The sequence below is a fragment of the Tenrec ecaudatus genome, chromosome 6 (assembly GCF_050624435.1).
Source record: "Tenrec ecaudatus isolate mTenEca1 chromosome 6, mTenEca1.hap1, whole genome shotgun sequence".
Classification (NCBI taxonomy): domain Eukaryota; kingdom Metazoa; phylum Chordata; class Mammalia; order Afrosoricida; family Tenrecidae; genus Tenrec; species Tenrec ecaudatus.
The window spans coordinates 103,415,665-103,435,021 of NC_134535.1; the positions used below are offsets into that span (position 1 = coordinate 103,415,665).

Genomic DNA, 19,357 nt, shown 5'->3' on the forward strand with positions numbered 1-19,357 from the left:
GGTCCCTGAGGGCATGGGAAGTGAGAAGGGGGCGGGGAGGAAGGGGGGAAAGGAGAGTTGATAGAGCTGAGGATTGCATAGCCCCACCCAATGGGATAGAACAACAGAACTACACTGGAATGAGTAAGATGTCAATAAAAATATTGCTAAAAAACCCCAAACAAGCCTAAAGTCTAGGTTTATGTCAAAAGGACAGGGAAGCCAAAAAGCTCCCACAAGCCAAAGCGGAATAATTTGAACAAAAAACATAACTAGTGTAGTATTGAATTATTACTTAAAGTTCATAATGACATAAACCAGTATATGAATCAACTTTTTGAATGGGGGAGAACAGACTAATCTACCATTCAAAAGAATTCCAAATGATCTATGTCGCTACCTCACCCTCATGCAGGTGGACTGAAACCCCTTCCTGCTTTCAGGATGGGCTATGGAGTGGCTTTCTGTAAAAAGGAAGGCTGAAACACAACTGAGGGGCCCCGGAAGACAAGCCTGGCAACCTGTTTCTAAAGAGACACGGGCTTGGAAACGCTACCGAACAGGTTCTACTCTGCATTCCTGGTGTTGTAAACTAGTATGTGAACTATGTTTCATTAAAACTGTTACTTCAAAGGCAAAAACAGAATCACACAAATAATTAGCACACCATCAAAAAGGTCAAATGATAAAAACAAGCATTTTGAAAAGGAAGAAATACTCAATCTTGCTTGCATTCAAAGGCATGCAGAGTATAAATATGAATCTCTTAGTCTAACAATTTGGTAGGTAATAATTATCTAGGGTTAGTGAGGGTAGAGAAAAACTGTAGTTTTCATTCTGTTGGTGGTTTATTTTCCATATTTCCGGCAGAAAACTTATAATATCATAAAAAAAAACTTTGAGAAGACCTTCACCCCTTTGATACAACAGTCATCCATTTAGGAAAGCTGTCTTAGAAACATAATTGTTATGTATATACACAAATAGTAACCTCTAAGGAAACATTCTTTAGTAAAGTAGATGATTTAAAAAAATAATGTCCCATAATACGCATTATGTTACAGTTTTGGTATGGAATTATTTGAATCCTCTACTACAACCTCAATGCAAGGACTCTATTTACACTGATCAACATTACAATCACAGGGTCCCTGGTGGAATAGTGGTTACACATTGGGCTGCTAATAGGAAGGTCAACAGTTCAAAGTGAACAGCTGCTCTGAGGAGAAAGAGGGATTTCTACTCCAGTAAAGAGTGAGTCTCGGAAACCCACAGGGGCAGTTCTACCCTGCCCTACAGGGTCACTAAGAGTGGGCAATGCCTCAATGGCAGTGGGTTTTTTGTTTTTTTTGGGGAAGATACTCTATTATGAATTAAACTGTGTACCTCCAAAATATGTGCTGGAATTCTAACCCCTATTAATATAATTCCATTTGGGAATAGTTTTGTTATGTTAACAAGGTCTTGTCCATGGAGGGTGTGTCTTAAAAAGTCTGGATTAGGCACAGCAGTTAAGCAAGCAGAGATCAGAGAAGACTGATCCCATGGAGCATGAAGAGTGCTAAGGAGCTGAGGAACATAAGCTGAAGAGATAAGAGCCTTCCCCTAGAGTTAGTACCCCGAATTCAGACTTCCAGTCTCATAAAACTATGAGGAAATATGAGGGGTACCCCCCAAACCAGAATGACGCTGGGTGTGGAGGAGCTTTTGTAGTATGCACTTGAGCATCCAGCAACTAATTCTCAGTTAGTGCACCCAGTGGCGTCGCCTAGGAAGGTTGCCTGGACACAGTGAATTTTTTCATGAAAGCAGTTTTGCTCGAACCTTGTTGTCTTGTGATGGCAGACTTAAGAAAACAGTGTGTAGCTGTGAAATTTTGTTTCCTGGTTGGGAAAAATGCCACAGACACTGTTGGGATGTTGAACACAGCTTACGAGGACAGCACTAATTATACAAGTGACTTTCTCATTTCAAAAGAGGTGAAATGTCAACTAATGACAAACCACATTCTGACGTCCATCGACTTCCTCAAAGTTGGACAAAAATATCAACTCGTAGTGCATTTAGAGTTTATTCCACCAGGTGAGACTATTAATCAAATTTTCTGTTTAGAAGTTTTGAAAAGATAACATAACAGTGTGTACCCAAAAAAGGCCTGATTTGTGGCAGAGGTGGGAATAGTTCTCCCACCACAATGCACCTGCTCATGCAGCCATCTCAGTGTGCCAGTTTTTGGCAACAACAAAAAATACCCAGCATGCCTCTCTTGCCCCACACGCCTTATTCACCTGACCTCGCTCTGTGAGACTTCCACGAATGAAGAGGGACATGAAAGGACAGCAATTTGACTATGTAAAAGAGGTAAAGAAAAAAAAACAAACGAGGGAGGTGCTGTCAGCCTCCCAAATGAGTTTGAAAATGTTTCCAAGAATGGAATCACAGACTTAACAAATGTATTAAGTGTAATGGAGAGTACTTTGAAGGTGATAAGGTTATTTAGTTAAAAAAAATTTTTTTTAAATACATAGCTTTGAAAAAAAAAATCCAGGTTTTTTTGGGTGCCTGCCCCTCCAAAAGTCTGTTATTAAAGCTAGCCACTGGTGGTATTTCTGTTACAGCAGGTCTAAGAAACTAAGACATAACCCCAGGATCAAGCCTTGCTGCTGCATACAACACATCCTCATTTATGTTACTCTGTGTAGCCAGTAAAAAGAATATTCACATTTTGGAAAATAAGGGGGAGGGAAAGCAGATGACCAAACAAAAACAGTCTCATTCCCTTAATAACTACAAAGACTGGCTGTAAAAATACTATGACAAGCTCCTGTAGTCAATAAGGGTTATTTGTGAGTGGTAAAATAGTAGGCAGTTCTATTGTAGGTTTTAAAATAGTTTTTATTCTCTGATTTGTCTACACCAGATATACCTTAGTCATAATTAAACAAAAATGCAATCATGAGATATGAATTATGATGATCCATCTATTTTTTAATCCCTCTTACCCGTAAGGTCACTACTCGTGCTTTTGGGTTTCGAATTGACGGTCCTGATGAGACGTAGTCAGCGGTGTCAATTTCGATTGGGAAATGCTTCTCACACTTCTCATCACTGTCTAGTGCCGCTGGCCACTCGGTACAGAAATCTGACAGGTTAAACAAGGGATCGCAATTACAGCTGAGCAAGTAAATTCTCATTGTGATGTATGCTCTCGGACAAAACCAAAGTATAGAGAGAGATTACTGTCAGGTTACATGACATCAAAGGACAGCTCCTCCTCATCATTTAACATACACATCACCAGCCCTCATCTATCTTCTTCAGCAGATTCCCACGAGGTCTTTATCAAGGGATACTGGGGACATTTCAAATTTGATGGGGAAGGGAAATTGAATTCAAAAGGAATTGTGGTTTCCCAGGATCTTTTACAACTCTGTATATATCTATAAGGGTATAAGTGAATTCATGTTCCCCAACATAAAGTAGAGAGTGAATAGTGCCTAGTGTTTCTGACACAAGAGAAACTATTAATTCATTTGTAAATGAAGTTTACTATAGACAATGGAAAGGAACTGAAAGGAACTTTGAAAGAGCTCACAGAGGGGACCAAGGTGTGATCAATAATCCTCCAGAAGTGAAGCTGAATAAAACCCCAACTGAAGTAGGCTACCAAGCGGAGGAGTTCTTACAGTAACTTATGCTTCTGTAACTTCTGTGTCAATGGGATTACACAGCAACAGTAGGTGAGAGAATTAACTGAGGGAGGAGGCGGGGCTGAGTCTGTTTAGCACTACTGGGGGAGTACAATTTCAAGAACAAAAGGTATCAAGTATCAGTAGGTTGCAAGTATCAGTAGGTTGGTACCATCTTGCAGTATTCTTAGCAAGTTAGGTGGTAGAGAATCCTCAGGATGGGGAGAAAATTCTTTATACTATCAATTTCCCTTCAGTAGATATCTCACTTCTTAAGTAGTCTCACTCCAAAACCAGCTAAAAGTAACTGACCAAACAATACTTAGGCCAAACACATCAGCCCTCATGGACTCGAACTTCCTCCACGAAAGCCTGGATGCAGGCAAGGGTGATGTGGGAGCCCTTCTAGGTGGAGATCTAAGTGACGGTGAACAACTGCACTGCCAACCATCTTTCCCGGAGCTACCCATTTTCCTACAGTAGGTATTATACTTAGCTTTTAAAAACAGTCAGCAAAATGTCATTTTGAGTTAGAGACTCTGCGGCTGGGATCAAACACATGTTATCAAATTAAGTATCACTAACACCATTCCCTAAACATCCTGCTTAAGAGATCAATATGCAGTCACTTTGCGGGGAAAGACGTATCTTTTCAATTAAGAGCATTCTGACATTTAAAATGGGCAGAGCAAGATTCCTGGGGTTGAGTTTCATTCTCACTCTGGGCTAATTCCTGCATCTTGCACTATAAGCTGCACCACAGCCAAAAGAGAAACTGGTTGGAAAGTTTTCTAAACTTTTGGGTTTACAATGAATTCCCCCCACCCACTCCAGTTTTGGGTTGTCACTTCAATCACCAAAGGATAATTATAGTTTTCTCATTAAATTATCTAATTATATATCTAGAGAGTACATTAATAGACCACTACTAGCCTTTACTCCTCTGATAGGTAGTCACAGACTAGACTCTGGAAGACCTCAGTTTTTATTAACTTCTGCCAGTGATTATTAAAGTTTTGGTAAATTACTTAACTTTCCTGAGCTTCAAATTTTCCATCTGTAAGTCAGATATAAAATTTGAACTGACCTACTTTGAAAAGAAAATTGAGGACAAGTATGTGAAAAGTCTTTGAGTTATTTAAAAGATATTTAAATCCTAAGGCTGACAGAAGTATAAAGGCAAAATAAATGTTTAAAATACACCCTTAAATACTGTAAAATACAATGCTATTCTTTTGGGTATCTTGCCCCAAAGCCTTTCAAATGAAAAAACTACAGAGTATTTTAGAATATTTCAAAAAGAAAACCCAACCAGTTTCTAGTCAGTGTTAGTTTAATTCTAGGCACAATCAGTTTGATTTATATCTGGTTGGAAATAATTCTGCAAATATTTTCTTCTGTCTTTTTAATGTATGTGGTTCTTACAGCTCATCAGTAAGATCTTAAAATATCGCTGAGCATGGATTATAATGTGGTTCTATTTGTTGTAGCACCTTGTAGTGTGATCTACAAAGATGTCATTCTGAAGGTGCATTTGACTCACGCAATGTATTTTACAATTTCTCACTTATGCAAAATAAGTGAGATGCATTTGAATTATTATGTTGGCAGAGAAGACTGAATATATCATGAACTATTATAATAAACAAGTCTGTCCAGGAAGAGGTAAATCGGAAAGCCTCTTAGAAGCAAGGATGCTGACACTCAGTTTCACATACTTTGGATACTTTATCAGGAGGGGCCAGTCACTGGAGAAGGACATCCTGCCTGGTAAAGGGGAAGGTGAGTGAAAATGAGTTAGACTCTCAGGGAGATGGGCTGATACAATGGCGGCAAAGATGGACTCAGGCTTAGCCAGATGGTGAGGATGGCACCAGACCAGGCAGGCTTCGCCTTGATGTACATGGAATCTCGGTGAGTCGGAACCACTCAACAGCACCTAACAAGGGAGGTCTGCAAACAATGTGCAGGCTCGACATCTAACAATTTACTGAAGAAAGATGTACATTCTTCTTAAAAGAAACAAATGAAAAAGACAATGACTCACTCAGAATAGAAAGCTGTGATCCCTTTACAAGTATATCAGAACTGCGAGTCTTCATTTTATGCTCAAAGTCAATGTTAAGTTTATAGAAGAAAACAATTACTTACCTTTAAGAGCTTCACAGTGCTTTTTGATTGCTACAGGTGTCAAATGCAGAAAGTTGGGGATCTGAAACAGAGAAATTTAAATGGTAAATCTACCTAGTACCTTAAAAACACAACAAATATTATTTTCTTATAAAGGCCCATCAAAGGTCCACCAAACATTGTTACACACATCTGATTGTCTTTTACAGTATCAATTATATATGCAATGGAAGTATGCATTAAAGAAATAAACTCCTTGAGACAGAAATGATGCGATCTGTGACTTACGAAGGAGCCCTGGTGGTGCAGTGGTCAAGCACTGGGCCACTTAATGAAAGGCGAGCAGTCTGAATCCAGTAGCCACTCAATGGGAGAAAGAGGTGGCAGTGGCTTCCGTAGAATGACAGCCTGTGAAATCTTATAGGGCTTTTCTACCCTGGCCCATGTGCTTCCTATGGGCCAGAATCAACTTGATGGCAATGGATCTTCTATAAACTTAACACTGACTTTGAACATAAAACCATACCATGAAGATGAGGCTTCCTACTCTCACAACGAGTTAGTCTCAGAAACCCCACAGTGGCAGTTCTACTCTGCCCTATGAGGTTGCTATAAGTAAGAAATGGCAGAGAGGTTTGTTTTAGTTTGACACCCTGGAATATTTAACAAGGTTGTACATTTCCACTTTGTACTTAATAATTATTTTATAATTTTAATGAATGAATAAAGTTAAGTTGGGAATATCATTATGATATATTAAGAGGCTACTTAATCATATAAAGGGTGAATGAGAAAGGTCTGAGATTTGATTCTTTTAAATTAATAATTAGCATGCACTTAAGATATTCTTAAGCATTTGAGGTAGTTTATTGTGCCAACCTGGTCAATAAACACATGTGGGGTTAATTGAAGGGCAGAGGGATATATGGCTCAATAAGCCTTGCCTTTCTAGTTCCTGGGTCATCTTGCTTTGTGATGGTCAGACCAGGGTGCAGCTGCCTTAACCAGTTCCCTGCTTCAGCTGGCAAGGTTCACTTCCTGGAAGACATTCCTGAGGAGAAGCCACATGCACCTACCCCAATGCAGCCCTGGGTGCTGGAGCAGCCATGTGGAGACCCCTGCCAGTGCTGAGATGCTTATACACTCACTGACTCGGCTTTCCTCCTGCAGTCGGCATCATTGCGTCTGTTTTTTGAGATGGAGGAGGACTTTGTGGATTGGTGTTGGAGGACTTTGTGGATTGGTGTTGGTCATATGGGTTAATGTTGGATTTGTGGGCTTGGGCAGCAGAGGGTTGGGATGTTTCCTTGATGTGCACTTAACCTTTATATAAAACTCTCTCTTATATACATGAGTTTCTGTGGATTTGTTTCTCTAAAGTACCCAGACTAACACAGCATTTAATGATAAGATTTAACTAGAAGAGACATTTGGATAAAAAATTCTCCTTGACAAAATTAATAAATTAAAAAATCTGATAGACTGTAGCAGTAGTACTAAATGAGATTAGACAATTCTACAACGTTTAAAAACCCCTCTTTTAAAAGTGGATTTATCAACTTTTTAAAAAGCAACCAAACCAGTTGATTACATTCTGGAACGCCTAGGATTCTAGTCCCCTTCATTACTCGGGGGAGAGAGCGATTAAGTCAGAACAAGATAACCTAGAGCAGACAACGTACAATGAGGGACAGGGGCCAACCGTTATTTAAATAGGTTACTAAAGTCTCAGCCGACAAGCTGACAACGTATCTTACCTTTAAAAGCTCTAGATTTCCTTCCTTGGCCATGGGCACGCCACCTTTCACTGGATAACCCATCCGAAGAGGCAGAGGCACAGCAGAGGGTTTAAATGGCGCTGCAACAGGGTAAACACTAGGCCAGTCTTGGTCAACAGCCATTTTCTCTGTCCGAGGAGGCAGTACCTAGGGAACATGAAATAGCTTAACATTTTAAATATGAGCACGTTCTTTAAAATTTTTTTAATGCTGAAAATAAGAGAAATATAAATGAGAGATGCAGGCTACATAGAAACATTTTTACACTTTATGAAGGAGAGAGGTACCAATTTTTTGAAATTATTTTTAAAACTTGTCTGATCAAAAGCAATATATGTGCCATTGAGAACTTTGAATAAGGAATAGTGAAAATAAAGGGTAAGAATTTGGAAGGGCCAAACTAATGAATACATACATAACAAATAATATGCTAAAACCAGAGACTCGCTACTCGAAGCATAATCTCATGAATATATTTTAAAAGGAAAAACTGGAAAACTAATCCGCTCTGTAAACTTTCATTCAAATCACAATGAAAAGTCAAAACAAACAAAGAAAACCTACGACCCTGGGGAGGGCGAGGGAAGAAATCATCCTTGTATTAACCACGCTACCTCACAAGTTTGGTGCGATTTAACTCCAAACCAGGACGCATGCTCCGGCTCCATGTTCACCCAGGAACCTTGCAATTTAGATTCCTAATTAGAGATGCCTTCAGGTGACCCTTACATGGTGAGAAGTGTCTTTAAAAAGAATTCTACATTCGTGTTTACTGATCTGTTTCTGGGGAGCTGGCAGCAATCACTCAGACTAGACAAGGCTGGAGCTGCTGACCTCACAAGTTCAACATCACCCTATGACCTTCCCTGGCAGGCCCTGCTTACGTCTTACATCAGACTCAGAAACCATTAAGACAACACGTAGTAGAATAAATTAATTATTTACCTTTCTTCTCATCAGCCTTTCATTTCTGGAAGTTTTAATGCCTTCTGATGTACCTACAAGTCAAAACAATATTTACAGAAAATTTTATAATGGAGCATTATGCAACTTCAATCATGACCCCATCATTCCAAAACAAATTAAGGTATTCCACAACATAAAAATGAAACACAACCCATTTTTTGTAAGTTTATAAACTAAAATCATCTTAATAGAACAAAAGGTCAGAAACCATTTAGAAAAACCCCAGAGTGATTTGAATATAAAGTTTATTGCAATTGCTGATACAGGGACCTCATTACTGAAACAAATATTTGCTCACAGTAAAATAAACTCTCTAAAGTAGCAAAATCAAATTAGAAATTCAGATAGGTATTTTGAATTGTAAAGATAATAGTTTGAAAATGTTCCCATTATGAATGTATATTTGCTCATATTTAGATTTTCTATTCTATGTAACCAAAGGACAACACGTCAGTTTTTCTTGTGGGTTACAAACTTGGGTCGCTAATTTAAAGGCCTTTAGTCTAAAGCTGATTAAACATGTAATCAAGAAGCACTGATAATTACTGGCTATTAGAATACAAAAGTTGTAAACATAGGAAAGAACAATAGTTGGAAAATACAGAAAACAAATCTCGAGATTTCATGATAGATTTTGGCAAAAACAACAACTTTTCATTGCAAATGCTTTTCAACTAGATAAATGGCTGTCCAACAACTGTGCCCAAGGACCACACCAGATGTAATGCACAGAAACCAAACGGATTACATCTGTGGGAAGAGATGGCGAGAAGTTCCCTTTCATCAACATCCGTACACACAACGAGAGATCATCAAGCGCTCACAGGCAAGTGGGTTAAGGATCAAGGAGAAGAAAGCTATTCTTTTGGCAGTCCATGGTCCTTTCAGGATTCCTCGCCAGCACCAGCATCCACATGCATCGATTCTTCTTCAGTCTTCCTTATTCAATGACCACTTTCACATGCACAGGAGGTCATTGAAAACACCATGACTTGGGTCAGGCCCACTTTCCTCTTCAAAGCAACATCCCTGCTTTACAAAACCTTAGAGGTCTTGAGCAACAACAGATTTACCCAATGCAATGTGCCTTGATTCCTGCTTCACGAGCACTGATTGTGGATCCAAGCAAGACAAAATCCTTGACAACTTCATCCATTTCTCCGTGTATTATGATGTTACCTATAGGTCCAGTTGTGAGGATTTTGGTTTCCTTTACACTGAGTTGTAATCGATACTGAAGGCTGCGATCTTTGATCTTCAGCAGCAGCTCTTGGTTGAGAGTAGCTAAAGTGACAGAGAAATGTTGAAGTAAAAGATGAACAGGAAATTTCAAAGGGTAGCTCAAGATGTCAAAGTATTACAACAAACTGTGCAAAGACCTAGAGTTAGAAAGCCAAAAGGAAGCACACAGCAAATCTCAAGTTGAAAAAACTGAAGAAAAACTCAAACCATGAGTTGCGATATTGAAGAATTCTATGAGCAAACTATAGAGCGATTCAGAATGCATCAGAAGTAACTGGATGGACTACACACAGCATACCAAAAAGAAGTAGTCGACATGCATCTATTTCAAGAGGTAGCATGTGATCAAGAAGGGAAAAAGTCCAACGTGCACTGAAGGCATTAGACAAAAACAAGGTCCCTAGAACTGACAGAGTATCACATGAACTATTTCAGCAAGGCCATGCAGGACTGTCTATGCTTAGAAGTCTGAAAGACAGATAGTTGGCCAAGTAACTGGAAAAGGTCCCTATATGTGCCCATTTCATAAAAGGTGACAACATATATGGAAATTATACAAGAATATCATTAATATTACCTGCAAGTAAAATCTTACTGAAAATAATTCAAAACTGATTGTAGCCACACATTGACAGAGAGCTGCCAAAAATTCAAACCAGATTCACAAGAGGATGTAGCATGAGAGATATCATTACTGATATCAAATGGACCTTGGCTGAAAGAAGAGAATACCAAAAAGATGTTTACCTGTGCCTTATTGACTATGTAAATGTATTTGACAACATAGATCATACCAACTATGCATAACCTTGAGAAGAATGGGAATTTCAGAACAATTTACTTGAACTCATGCAGAATCTGCATGTGGACGGAGAGGCAATTGTTCAACCAGAACCGGGAAGTAGTGCATGGTTTAAAATGAGGAAAGATGTGTGTCAAGGTTATATCCTTTCATCATATTTATTCAATCTGTGTTTTTAGGAACTAGTCAGAGAAGTTGAACTATATGAATAAGAATGAGGTTTCAAAAACATACGAGGCTTATTAACAACCTGAGATATGCAGATGCCACAACCTTGCCTGCTGAAAGGATAACTGGAAGCATTTGCCGATGAAGACCAAAGATAGTGTGGATTGCAGTTCACATATTAAAGAGCAAACCTTCTGCACCAGACCTCTATGAAGTATTGAGGAGCAAGACGTCACTTTGAAAACAAAGGTGCGCCTGACCCAGCGCAGCTGCTTGGCCAAGCCGCTATGGTTTTTCAACCACCTCATGTGTAAGTGCAAGGTGGACAATGAATAAGGAAGCCCTCAGACGTGAGTATTTGAATTATGACAGTGATAAAGAATACTCAAAGTATTATGGACTGCCAGAGAACAAACAAATCTGTCATGAAAGAAGTACAGCCAAATTAAGGATAGCAAGACTGTGTCTTACATACTTTGGACATGTGATCATGAGAAGAGACCAGCTCCTGGGCACGGTCACCACACGTAGGAGACTGAAAGGGCTGTGAAAACGAGGAAGACCCCACTGAGATGGACTGGCACAGAGGCCGCAACAATGGGCTCCAACATCAGCAATTGTGAGGATGGTGCAGGACCAGGCGGCGTTTTGTTCTGTTGCACACAGGGTTGCTCTGAGTCACAACTGACTTGAAGGCACAGGATAGCTAACAATTCTGTCTATTACAACGACCAGTGCACAATATCACTAATAACAAAAGCCAAAGCCATTCCTACTAAATCACATGGCTGATAGTAAAAAGAAGGCACATTACATACATATACACATGTTAAAACATTACTTTATGCTTCTCTAAGTAAATGTTTTGCTATACTAAAATATACTGACTAGAACGAGGAACAAGGGATATCCCTGCTGGATCTTGGCTGGAAGCACAGAATACCAGAAAGATGCATTGTGTTAGTCTGGGTAGACTAGAGAGACAAATCCATGGACACACATATGTGTGTAAGAAAGAGATTTATATACAAAAGCAACGGAACGTTGAGAAAACCCCCCAGTCCAGTCCAGATCAAGTCCATAAGTCCGATATTAGCCCATACTTCCGATATCAATCTATGAAGTCCTCTTCAGACTCACGAAACACATGCAATGACGCTAAATGTAGAAGATCACAGGCCAGTGGGTAGAAAGTTTTTGGATCCAGTGTCATTGGAAACATCTCAGTGCTGGCAGGGGTCTCTCTGTGGCTTCTCTGGCTTCCGAGGTCTGGTTGCGTCCATGTGGCCTGTCTTCTGCAATATCTCCCAGGGAGTAGCAGAGAGAAGTGTCTTCCGCCTCCAAGAAGGAAGTACCAGATTTCCAGGATTTCTCAGGAGAAGGCCATGCCCACAGAAGTCTCATTGGCTATCTCCAGATTGACAGTCTAGGCTCCACCCCTATGCTCTTAATCCTCAAATTGACACCAGATGAGGTGACTACCGCATGCATACTTGTGTGTTACTGCCTATAACCAAGGCACTCGACTGTGTGGGTCATAGCAAACTATGTATAACCTTGAGAAGAATGGGGAGTCCAGAACAATGCCTCATGCTCATGCAGAACCTGCACGTGGACCAAGGGAATACCGCATGGTTTAAAATCAGGAAAGATGTGTGTCAGGGTTGTATCTTCTCACCATATTTAGTCAACCTGTAAACTGCGCAAATCATCAAAGAAGGGGACTTATATGAAGAAGAATGACATCAGGATTGGAGGAAAGCTTATTAACAACCTGTGATAATGCGGGTAACACAGTCTTGCTGCTGAAGGCTTGAAGCACTGCTGATGAAGATCAGAATTGTGGCCTTCAGTGTGGTTTTCAATTCATTGTAAAGACCAACATCCTCACAACTAGGCCAATAGGTGACATCATGATAAATGGAAAAAAGGTCAAAGTTGTCAAGGATTTTTTTAGTTGGATCCATAATCAATGCTCATGGAAGCAGCAGTCAAGAGAACAAAGGACACAATGCACTGGGTAAATCTCCTGCACAAGACCTCCATAGAGGATTGAAAAGCAAGGATGGTACTTTGAGGACTAAGGTGTGCCTGACCCAAGCCAGGGTACTCTCCACTGACTCATATGCATGTGAGAGCTGGACACTGAATAAGGGAGACCAAAGAAGCATCGGTGCATGTGAACTGTAGTCCTGGACATGAATAATCAAAGTACCAAAGACTGCTGGAAGGACAAACCAATCTGTCCTGGAAAAGTAAAGCCAGAGTAAGTACTCCTTAGAGCAGTGTTCTCAACCTTCCTAACACTGCAACCCTTTAATACAGCTCCTCATGCTGTGGTGACCCCCCAACCAAGGGAAACGATGTGTTGTCCAATGGTCTTAGGTGACCCCTTTGAAAGGGTTGTTCAACCCCAAAGGGGTTGAGACCCACAGGTTGAGAACCACTACCTTTGCGGCAAGGATGGCTAGATACTTTAGATATGTTGTCAGGAGAGACCGATCCTTGGAGGATAGCACACTTGATAAAGTAGAGGGCAGTAAAAGAGGAAAGCCCTCAATGAGAAGGACTGACACAGTCACTGCACCCGCAGCTCATAGGAACAACTGTGAGGCTGGCCCAGGGATCGGCAGTGTTCCCTTCTGCTGTGCATAAGGTAGCTGTGGGTTGGAACTGACTCGATGGTACCTAACAACAACAAACTGAAATAAGCACAACTCTGTTTATGGATCACTTACATGTCCACACACTGTGCTAAAATGCTACCCATTATGTCATTTAAGCTCATTCATATATATTAGAGGTCAATAAAAATAAAGCTCAAAAGGTTATACAATGCATCCAAAGACAAATGCTAGTATGCAGGTAAACTAACAGAACCCAAGGCTGGTTAATTCTAGAAATTGTGCTCTTCAAAGGAAAAGCATTATTCTAATGGCAGGGTTAGTGCAAAAATATCAGTACAGGGGGTTTGCTTGCTGCTATTATTCCTGTGACAGGAATCAGATTTAGCCTCCAACCTGAAATACCTGAAAAACTGGGAAAACATAACAAAATAATGGTTTTCAGACTGGACACAGGTGGTACAGGAGACTGTTCCCTGAGAGAAGAGAAAGGAGCAAGACGGGTCCAATATCCACGTGACACAGCTTACTTCCTGGAGTGAAGTTCCTAACGCAGCTCACTCACACAGAGCCCAGCAACCTCCGTCAGCTAAGAAAGTGGTGATGAGGATCTGTACGGGCCAGGCCAGTGCAGCTGAAATGCAGGGTGAGCTACAGTAGAGCGCTCACAGGGAGTGAGCTCCATAAACTTCCTGCCCTTGGGTCATCAGCTGAACCACGATCAAGCTGTGTGTATCAAGACACTACCTAAATCAGGATAGCCTCCTGAAAGGAATATGTGGAACACCATCAATGCTCCTGAATACACACACAACTATTTCTGAGTCAATTCTAACTCACAGTGAACCCCATGGACAATGGAACCAAAAGTTTCCCAGTCCTGTGTCAGCTTCGTGATTAGTGACACATTAGATCCCACCATGGTAGTTACACTGCCAATCCACCATGCTGACTGACTTTCCTCCATTAGGACTGGGAGGAAACAAACAACGGAAAAACCATCAGAAATCGCACAGACAATAGAATGAATGGACAAGGATAGTAGTTACTCATAATTAAAATCTAAATGTTCAAACAGGCATTGGAAAGCAAGAGCACAGTAAGATGTGCTAAGGAGAGGAATGGGAGAGATAAAAACGACCCCGTAAATTTAAAAGACCATTTGAACTGACATTACAAAGTTTGAAAATGAAAAATATGCTACATGTCACTTATGAGGGGTTAAAAATAAAAAGTGAACTTGAAAATGTGTAATAGCAACTACTGAAATAAAACACATACATAACATCAAAACAAAAGGACAGTTGTGGAATAACCAGACGCAGGCAGCCTAATGAGATTTTCAATTAGAGGAACTGAAGAGAAAGAACAAAACCCACCACCATCAAATAATTTCTGATTCCTATCCAACCAGCCCCCTGCCCAGCACCTGTCGGGCTGCCTATAGGCAGTTCCAATCACCGACGTGGCCATGACAGTCTGACACGTACCCCACCCACAGCACGACCAAGGAAAGGCGCAGAAAACAAAATATCCAGGGAAATAATAGCTGAAATTTCCCTAAGTTCGAGAACCCCAAACCCCACACATCTAAAGGTTCCCCAAGTACATGGAAGCCAAAAAGAATCACACCAAGGCACAGGATATAAACGCCCCAAAACAGTAGTAGAGACCATCTCAGCCGCAGTCAGAGAAAGCAAATACATCATGTTACCCAGCAAAGCAAACACACTGCCATACTGTTGATTCAGGCTCTGAATATCCTGTCAGACGGAGTGGAACTGCCCCCAAGTGCTTCAGAGGGCAAACTCTTCATGGAAGAAGATGGCCACAACGTTCTCCCGCAGCAAATCCAGTGGGTTCAAACCAGTGACCCTCTGGTTAGCAGCAAGCATGGGGTCTTTGTATTAGAGGAACAAAAATAAGGATGACGAGTTCATAGTTTTAAAAAAAGAAAGTGACAAGAAACCGCAATTTAAAAATACGAATAAACAAATAACAAGAACCATGCCAGTCTAAGATTCTAAATCCAGTAAAACGATTGACCTTCATTCAACAACAGATGCCCTTGGTGCCATGATGAATGGCAAGGTTGGTAGTTTGAACAGCCACCCCCTGAGGAAATGATGTGGCAGTTCTACACTGGCCCTGTCTTACAAGGTCACTCATTAAGAGTTGGAATCAACCTAATGGCAATGCGTTTGGCTATTTTGTTTGTTTTCACTCAATAATATTTTAAGGATGACTCAAAGAGTCAGTGAGAATGGCAGATTTTTAAGTAAAGAAATGCTGTGCAGAGCAAGAGGTGTTGCAGATGTTTTACCTGATTGTTTTTTCAGATAACTAAAGCTGAAAGAAATTCATCTCCAGCAGACAGACCCTCTAAGACAGGAACTGATAGCAGTTAAAAAATATGGTTCCAAACAAAAAGAGGCTTCTGTTTTCATAGCAGAAACAGATTTCAAAGCAAAAGCTATTACTGGGGACAGAGGAAAGCCCTATCCTAATGATACAGGCTTCCGTCCCTCAAGGGGCTGTAACTATCATAAATACTTACGCACCTAGCAACAGCTTCAATATATAGAAAGCAAAAACCGAGCTCCAAAGAAACATCAATAGAATTACAACTGCATATTTAGGAGCCCCGGTGGTAGTGGTTCCACACTGGATTCCCATCCACAAGGTTGGTAGTTTGAAAGCACCAGGCTACTCGGCAAGACAAAAATGAAGCTTTGTACTTCTGTACAGAGTTAGTTTCAACAACAGAAAAGGGGGTGGAGGGAGACGTTGGACAGGGAAAGATATGACAAAATAATAATTTACAAATTATCAAGGGCTCATGAGGGAGGGGAAAGCGGGGAAGGAGGGGGGAAATGAGGAGCTGATGCCAGGGGCTTAAGTAGAGAGCAAATGTTTTGAGAATGATGAGGGCAATGAATGCTCAAATGTGCTTCACACAAGTGATATACGTATGGATTGTGATAAGAGTTTGTATGAGCCCCTAATAAAATGATTTTTTTTAAAAGTTAGTCTCAGGAAGTCACAGGTGCAATGCTACCACATCCTATAGGGTTCGTCATGAGTCAGAATCAACTTGATGGCAGTGAATTTTGAGTTTACTGAGGCACTTACAATTAAAGCACATTTCCTGTTCAAAAATCTTCCCATGCGATCCCAAATTTATAATGAAAATAAGAATCCAATGCCTGTAAGTCACCACTGTTCTCTCTGAAGTCTTGTCCTACCACTCTCCCTTTTGCTCGCTTAGCTCAGCTCAGTTGGGCCATCTTTCTGTTCTTTGGTCTACTCCTGAACTGGTTCCATTCCTGGGCCTTGCCAGTCCCTATTCCCTACGCATCAATGCTCTTTTACTACATATCTGCAGGGTACTGGGTCTGCTCAAATGCTTCCTCCTGAGAGAGGCCTTTCCAAATGACCCTACAGCCACTATCTCAATACTTGGCATTTTATTCATAGCACTAATAACTACTTGACATTTTACTTCAATCATTATTCTTATTTATAATGACTTCCCCCAAGGAGCATAAACTCCATGAAGGACCTTACTGTATCCCCAGTGTCTAAAACACTGCCCAGCACACAGGAAGTCAACAAACAATGGTAGAATGAATGAACACTGGAAAACGTAAATATGTTCAGAAGCAATAGGATAAGATCTGCTTTTCAATACCTTTGCTCTGTTGGTTGTGAGAATCCATGTAGGGATCAAGAGGAAATAGGACTCTTAAGGACACTACTGGGCAAGCAAGAGCAGGTGGCTGCCAATCTAAGAACAATTCGTTCTTATGACCTGTCCCTGCTCAATACCTACCCCCATGAAGCGATCACTGACGAGATGGACATTGCAGTAAAGGGTGGCAAAAAGAGCAGGTAATGCCCAACTATCAGAAAGAATAGCATCTGGGGGTCTTAAAGGATGTCTTAAAACAAGTAGCCATCTAAATAGGGCGTCAAAAATGGGGCGTCAGCTAGGTCCATGCAGAAAACACACACAGGATGTGTGACCCAAGAATTGCGGAGAATGCATTCAAACCAAACCATGGTATCAGGGCCTAACACTTGGTTTGCAGAAGGCTGCAGATGACAGTGAAAGCCCCAAGCCCACTTGCCGGGTCCCCCATTCGGATTAAGCCTTATCCCCTCTAACTATGGACCAGAGACTAGACCAGCGGTCCTCAACCTGTGGGTCGTGACCCCTTTGGGGGTCAAATGACCCTTTCACAGGGGTCGCTTAAGACCATCAGAAAACATAAATATTCCACAATATAAGTTCATATTGTTTTGTGATTAATCGCTATGCTTTGTTTAATTATGTTCAATTAGTAACAATGAAAATACATCCTGCAATCAGACATTTAAATTATGATTCATAACAGTAGCAAAATTACAGCTATGAAGTAGCAACAAAAAGGATTTTATTAAAGAAAAACAAGAAAATACTTTTATGGGTGGGGTCAGCACATGAGGAACTGCATTACAGGGTCGCGGCATGAGGAAGGTGGAGAACCACTGGACAGGACAGAGGGCACTGCAGGTGGATGGTCACCATGTGAAACCTTGTCACTGATCTCCCGAGACGCCAAGTATAATTTTTTAATATTTTTTGCTCTGTTATCAGTTGAGGTTTTTCTGTTTCATTGTCATTATTGGTGGACTATTTGCTTACATTGTCTTGATTTTGTATTCGTTTCTGTATATGACACTCGGATTGAGTAAGCAGAGAGAGACAACGGGATCAATAGATTCAAAGGGACACGGCAGAGGAGGCTGGCAGGAAGCGGGGAGCAGACTACGAGGAGCGTACAGGAATTAACAACGTCCTGAAACTGCTTGTAAGGACGGTGACACACCTCTTACGAATGTGATTAAACTACGGAAACCTACCATGCGATCTGTCTGTGAAGTGATTAAAAAATCTAAACACCCAACTAGTAACATTTAAAGAGATGGTGGCTGTTAGTGTGAGGAGGGTAGATTGCCGGTAATACGAACAGTCGCACAGGTAGGAAGGACTTGGCGAACCCCGGGACGGAGCCTTTCTCCACCGAACCTTTCTTGAATCCCAGGACCGTTCTTGGATCTCTCCATGCGCCTATCCATTGAGTTAACACCAGCCACACCAGACCTTCCTTCCCCTTTGCCAAAATATTGTAAAAAGGCATTTCCCCTGGACCCCTCCCCGGACCCCGGCGATCCTTTGAATCAAGGTCAATCTGGCCGGCTGGGTGAAGGTCACCCGTTTGGGGGGCGTCAGTAGGCCCGCAACTGAGCGCTCCTGCCCGTTCTTTTTCTTAACGAGGGGGGACCATCAGGGGTTCCACGCGGCCCCCGAACCTGACCTCGCGCCACCAGGAACTAGAAAGAGACGCGGAGCGCGTGGCGACAGGAGGGGAGTTAGCTCGCGGCGACAGCGCAGGCCGCGGGCAGAAACGGCGCGCGCGGCGGGCAAGGCCGGCCCCCCGGGCAGCGGGCGCGCGGGCAGCGGGCGCGCGGGCCTCTCCCCCGGCGGCGGCCGGGCCTCGAACGCGGTGCGCACAGACTCACGCGGCACGGCCTCGCGCTGGCTCGCTCTCGGCAGGCGAGAGGCCGGGGCCGCCGCGGCAGAGAAGGCACGCAGCGCCCCGGGCCCCAGCTGCAGGGACGCGCACGACAGGAGCCCGGCGGCCGCCATGCCCGCGAAGACGGCAAGCCGGAAGGCGCAGCGCGGTCGGCGTCAGGGTCAGGGGTCAGGGGTCAGGGGGCGGGCCCAGGCCGCCTCTGCGCATGCTCGCCGGAAGCGCCCGGCCCCCAGGCATGCGCGCACCGCCGTAGCGTGTGTCCGCAGCAGCAGGTTCCAGGAGGGAGGGGAAAGCGGGAAATAGAGGTAGAGCGATCTAAAGAAAACAGAAAGACCGAAGAAAAAGATCGAAGCAATGAAATCAAAGATCACTTCAGATACGGAGCCCCAAAAGGACGAGG

General features: G+C 42.1%; 1 protein-coding gene across 2 annotated transcripts in view; it reads right to left on the minus strand.

Moving 5' to 3' along the window:
• Positions 1-19,108, minus strand: part of MRPS35 (mitochondrial ribosomal protein S35) — a 39,255-nt gene extending 20,147 nt beyond the window's left edge. Inside the window, exons 1-5 of one of the 2 annotated variants that reach the window (XM_075551929.1) lie at positions 18,944-19,108; positions 8,522-8,574; positions 7,556-7,723; positions 5,820-5,880; positions 2,982-3,121 (exon numbers count right to left, since the gene is read on the minus strand). In XM_075551929.1, the coding sequence (XP_075408044.1) occupies positions 2,982-3,121; positions 5,820-5,880; positions 7,556-7,723; positions 8,522-8,574; positions 18,944-19,070 (549 nt within the window). In that variant the 5' untranslated portion in view covers positions 19,071-19,108. Of the gene's footprint in view, positions 1-2,981; positions 3,122-5,819; positions 5,881-7,555; positions 7,724-8,521; positions 8,575-18,738; positions 18,814-18,943 lie in introns of those variants that run through there. The other variant, XM_075551930.1, reaches the window with a different exon arrangement.
• Positions 19,109-19,357: the final 249 nt, after the last annotated feature.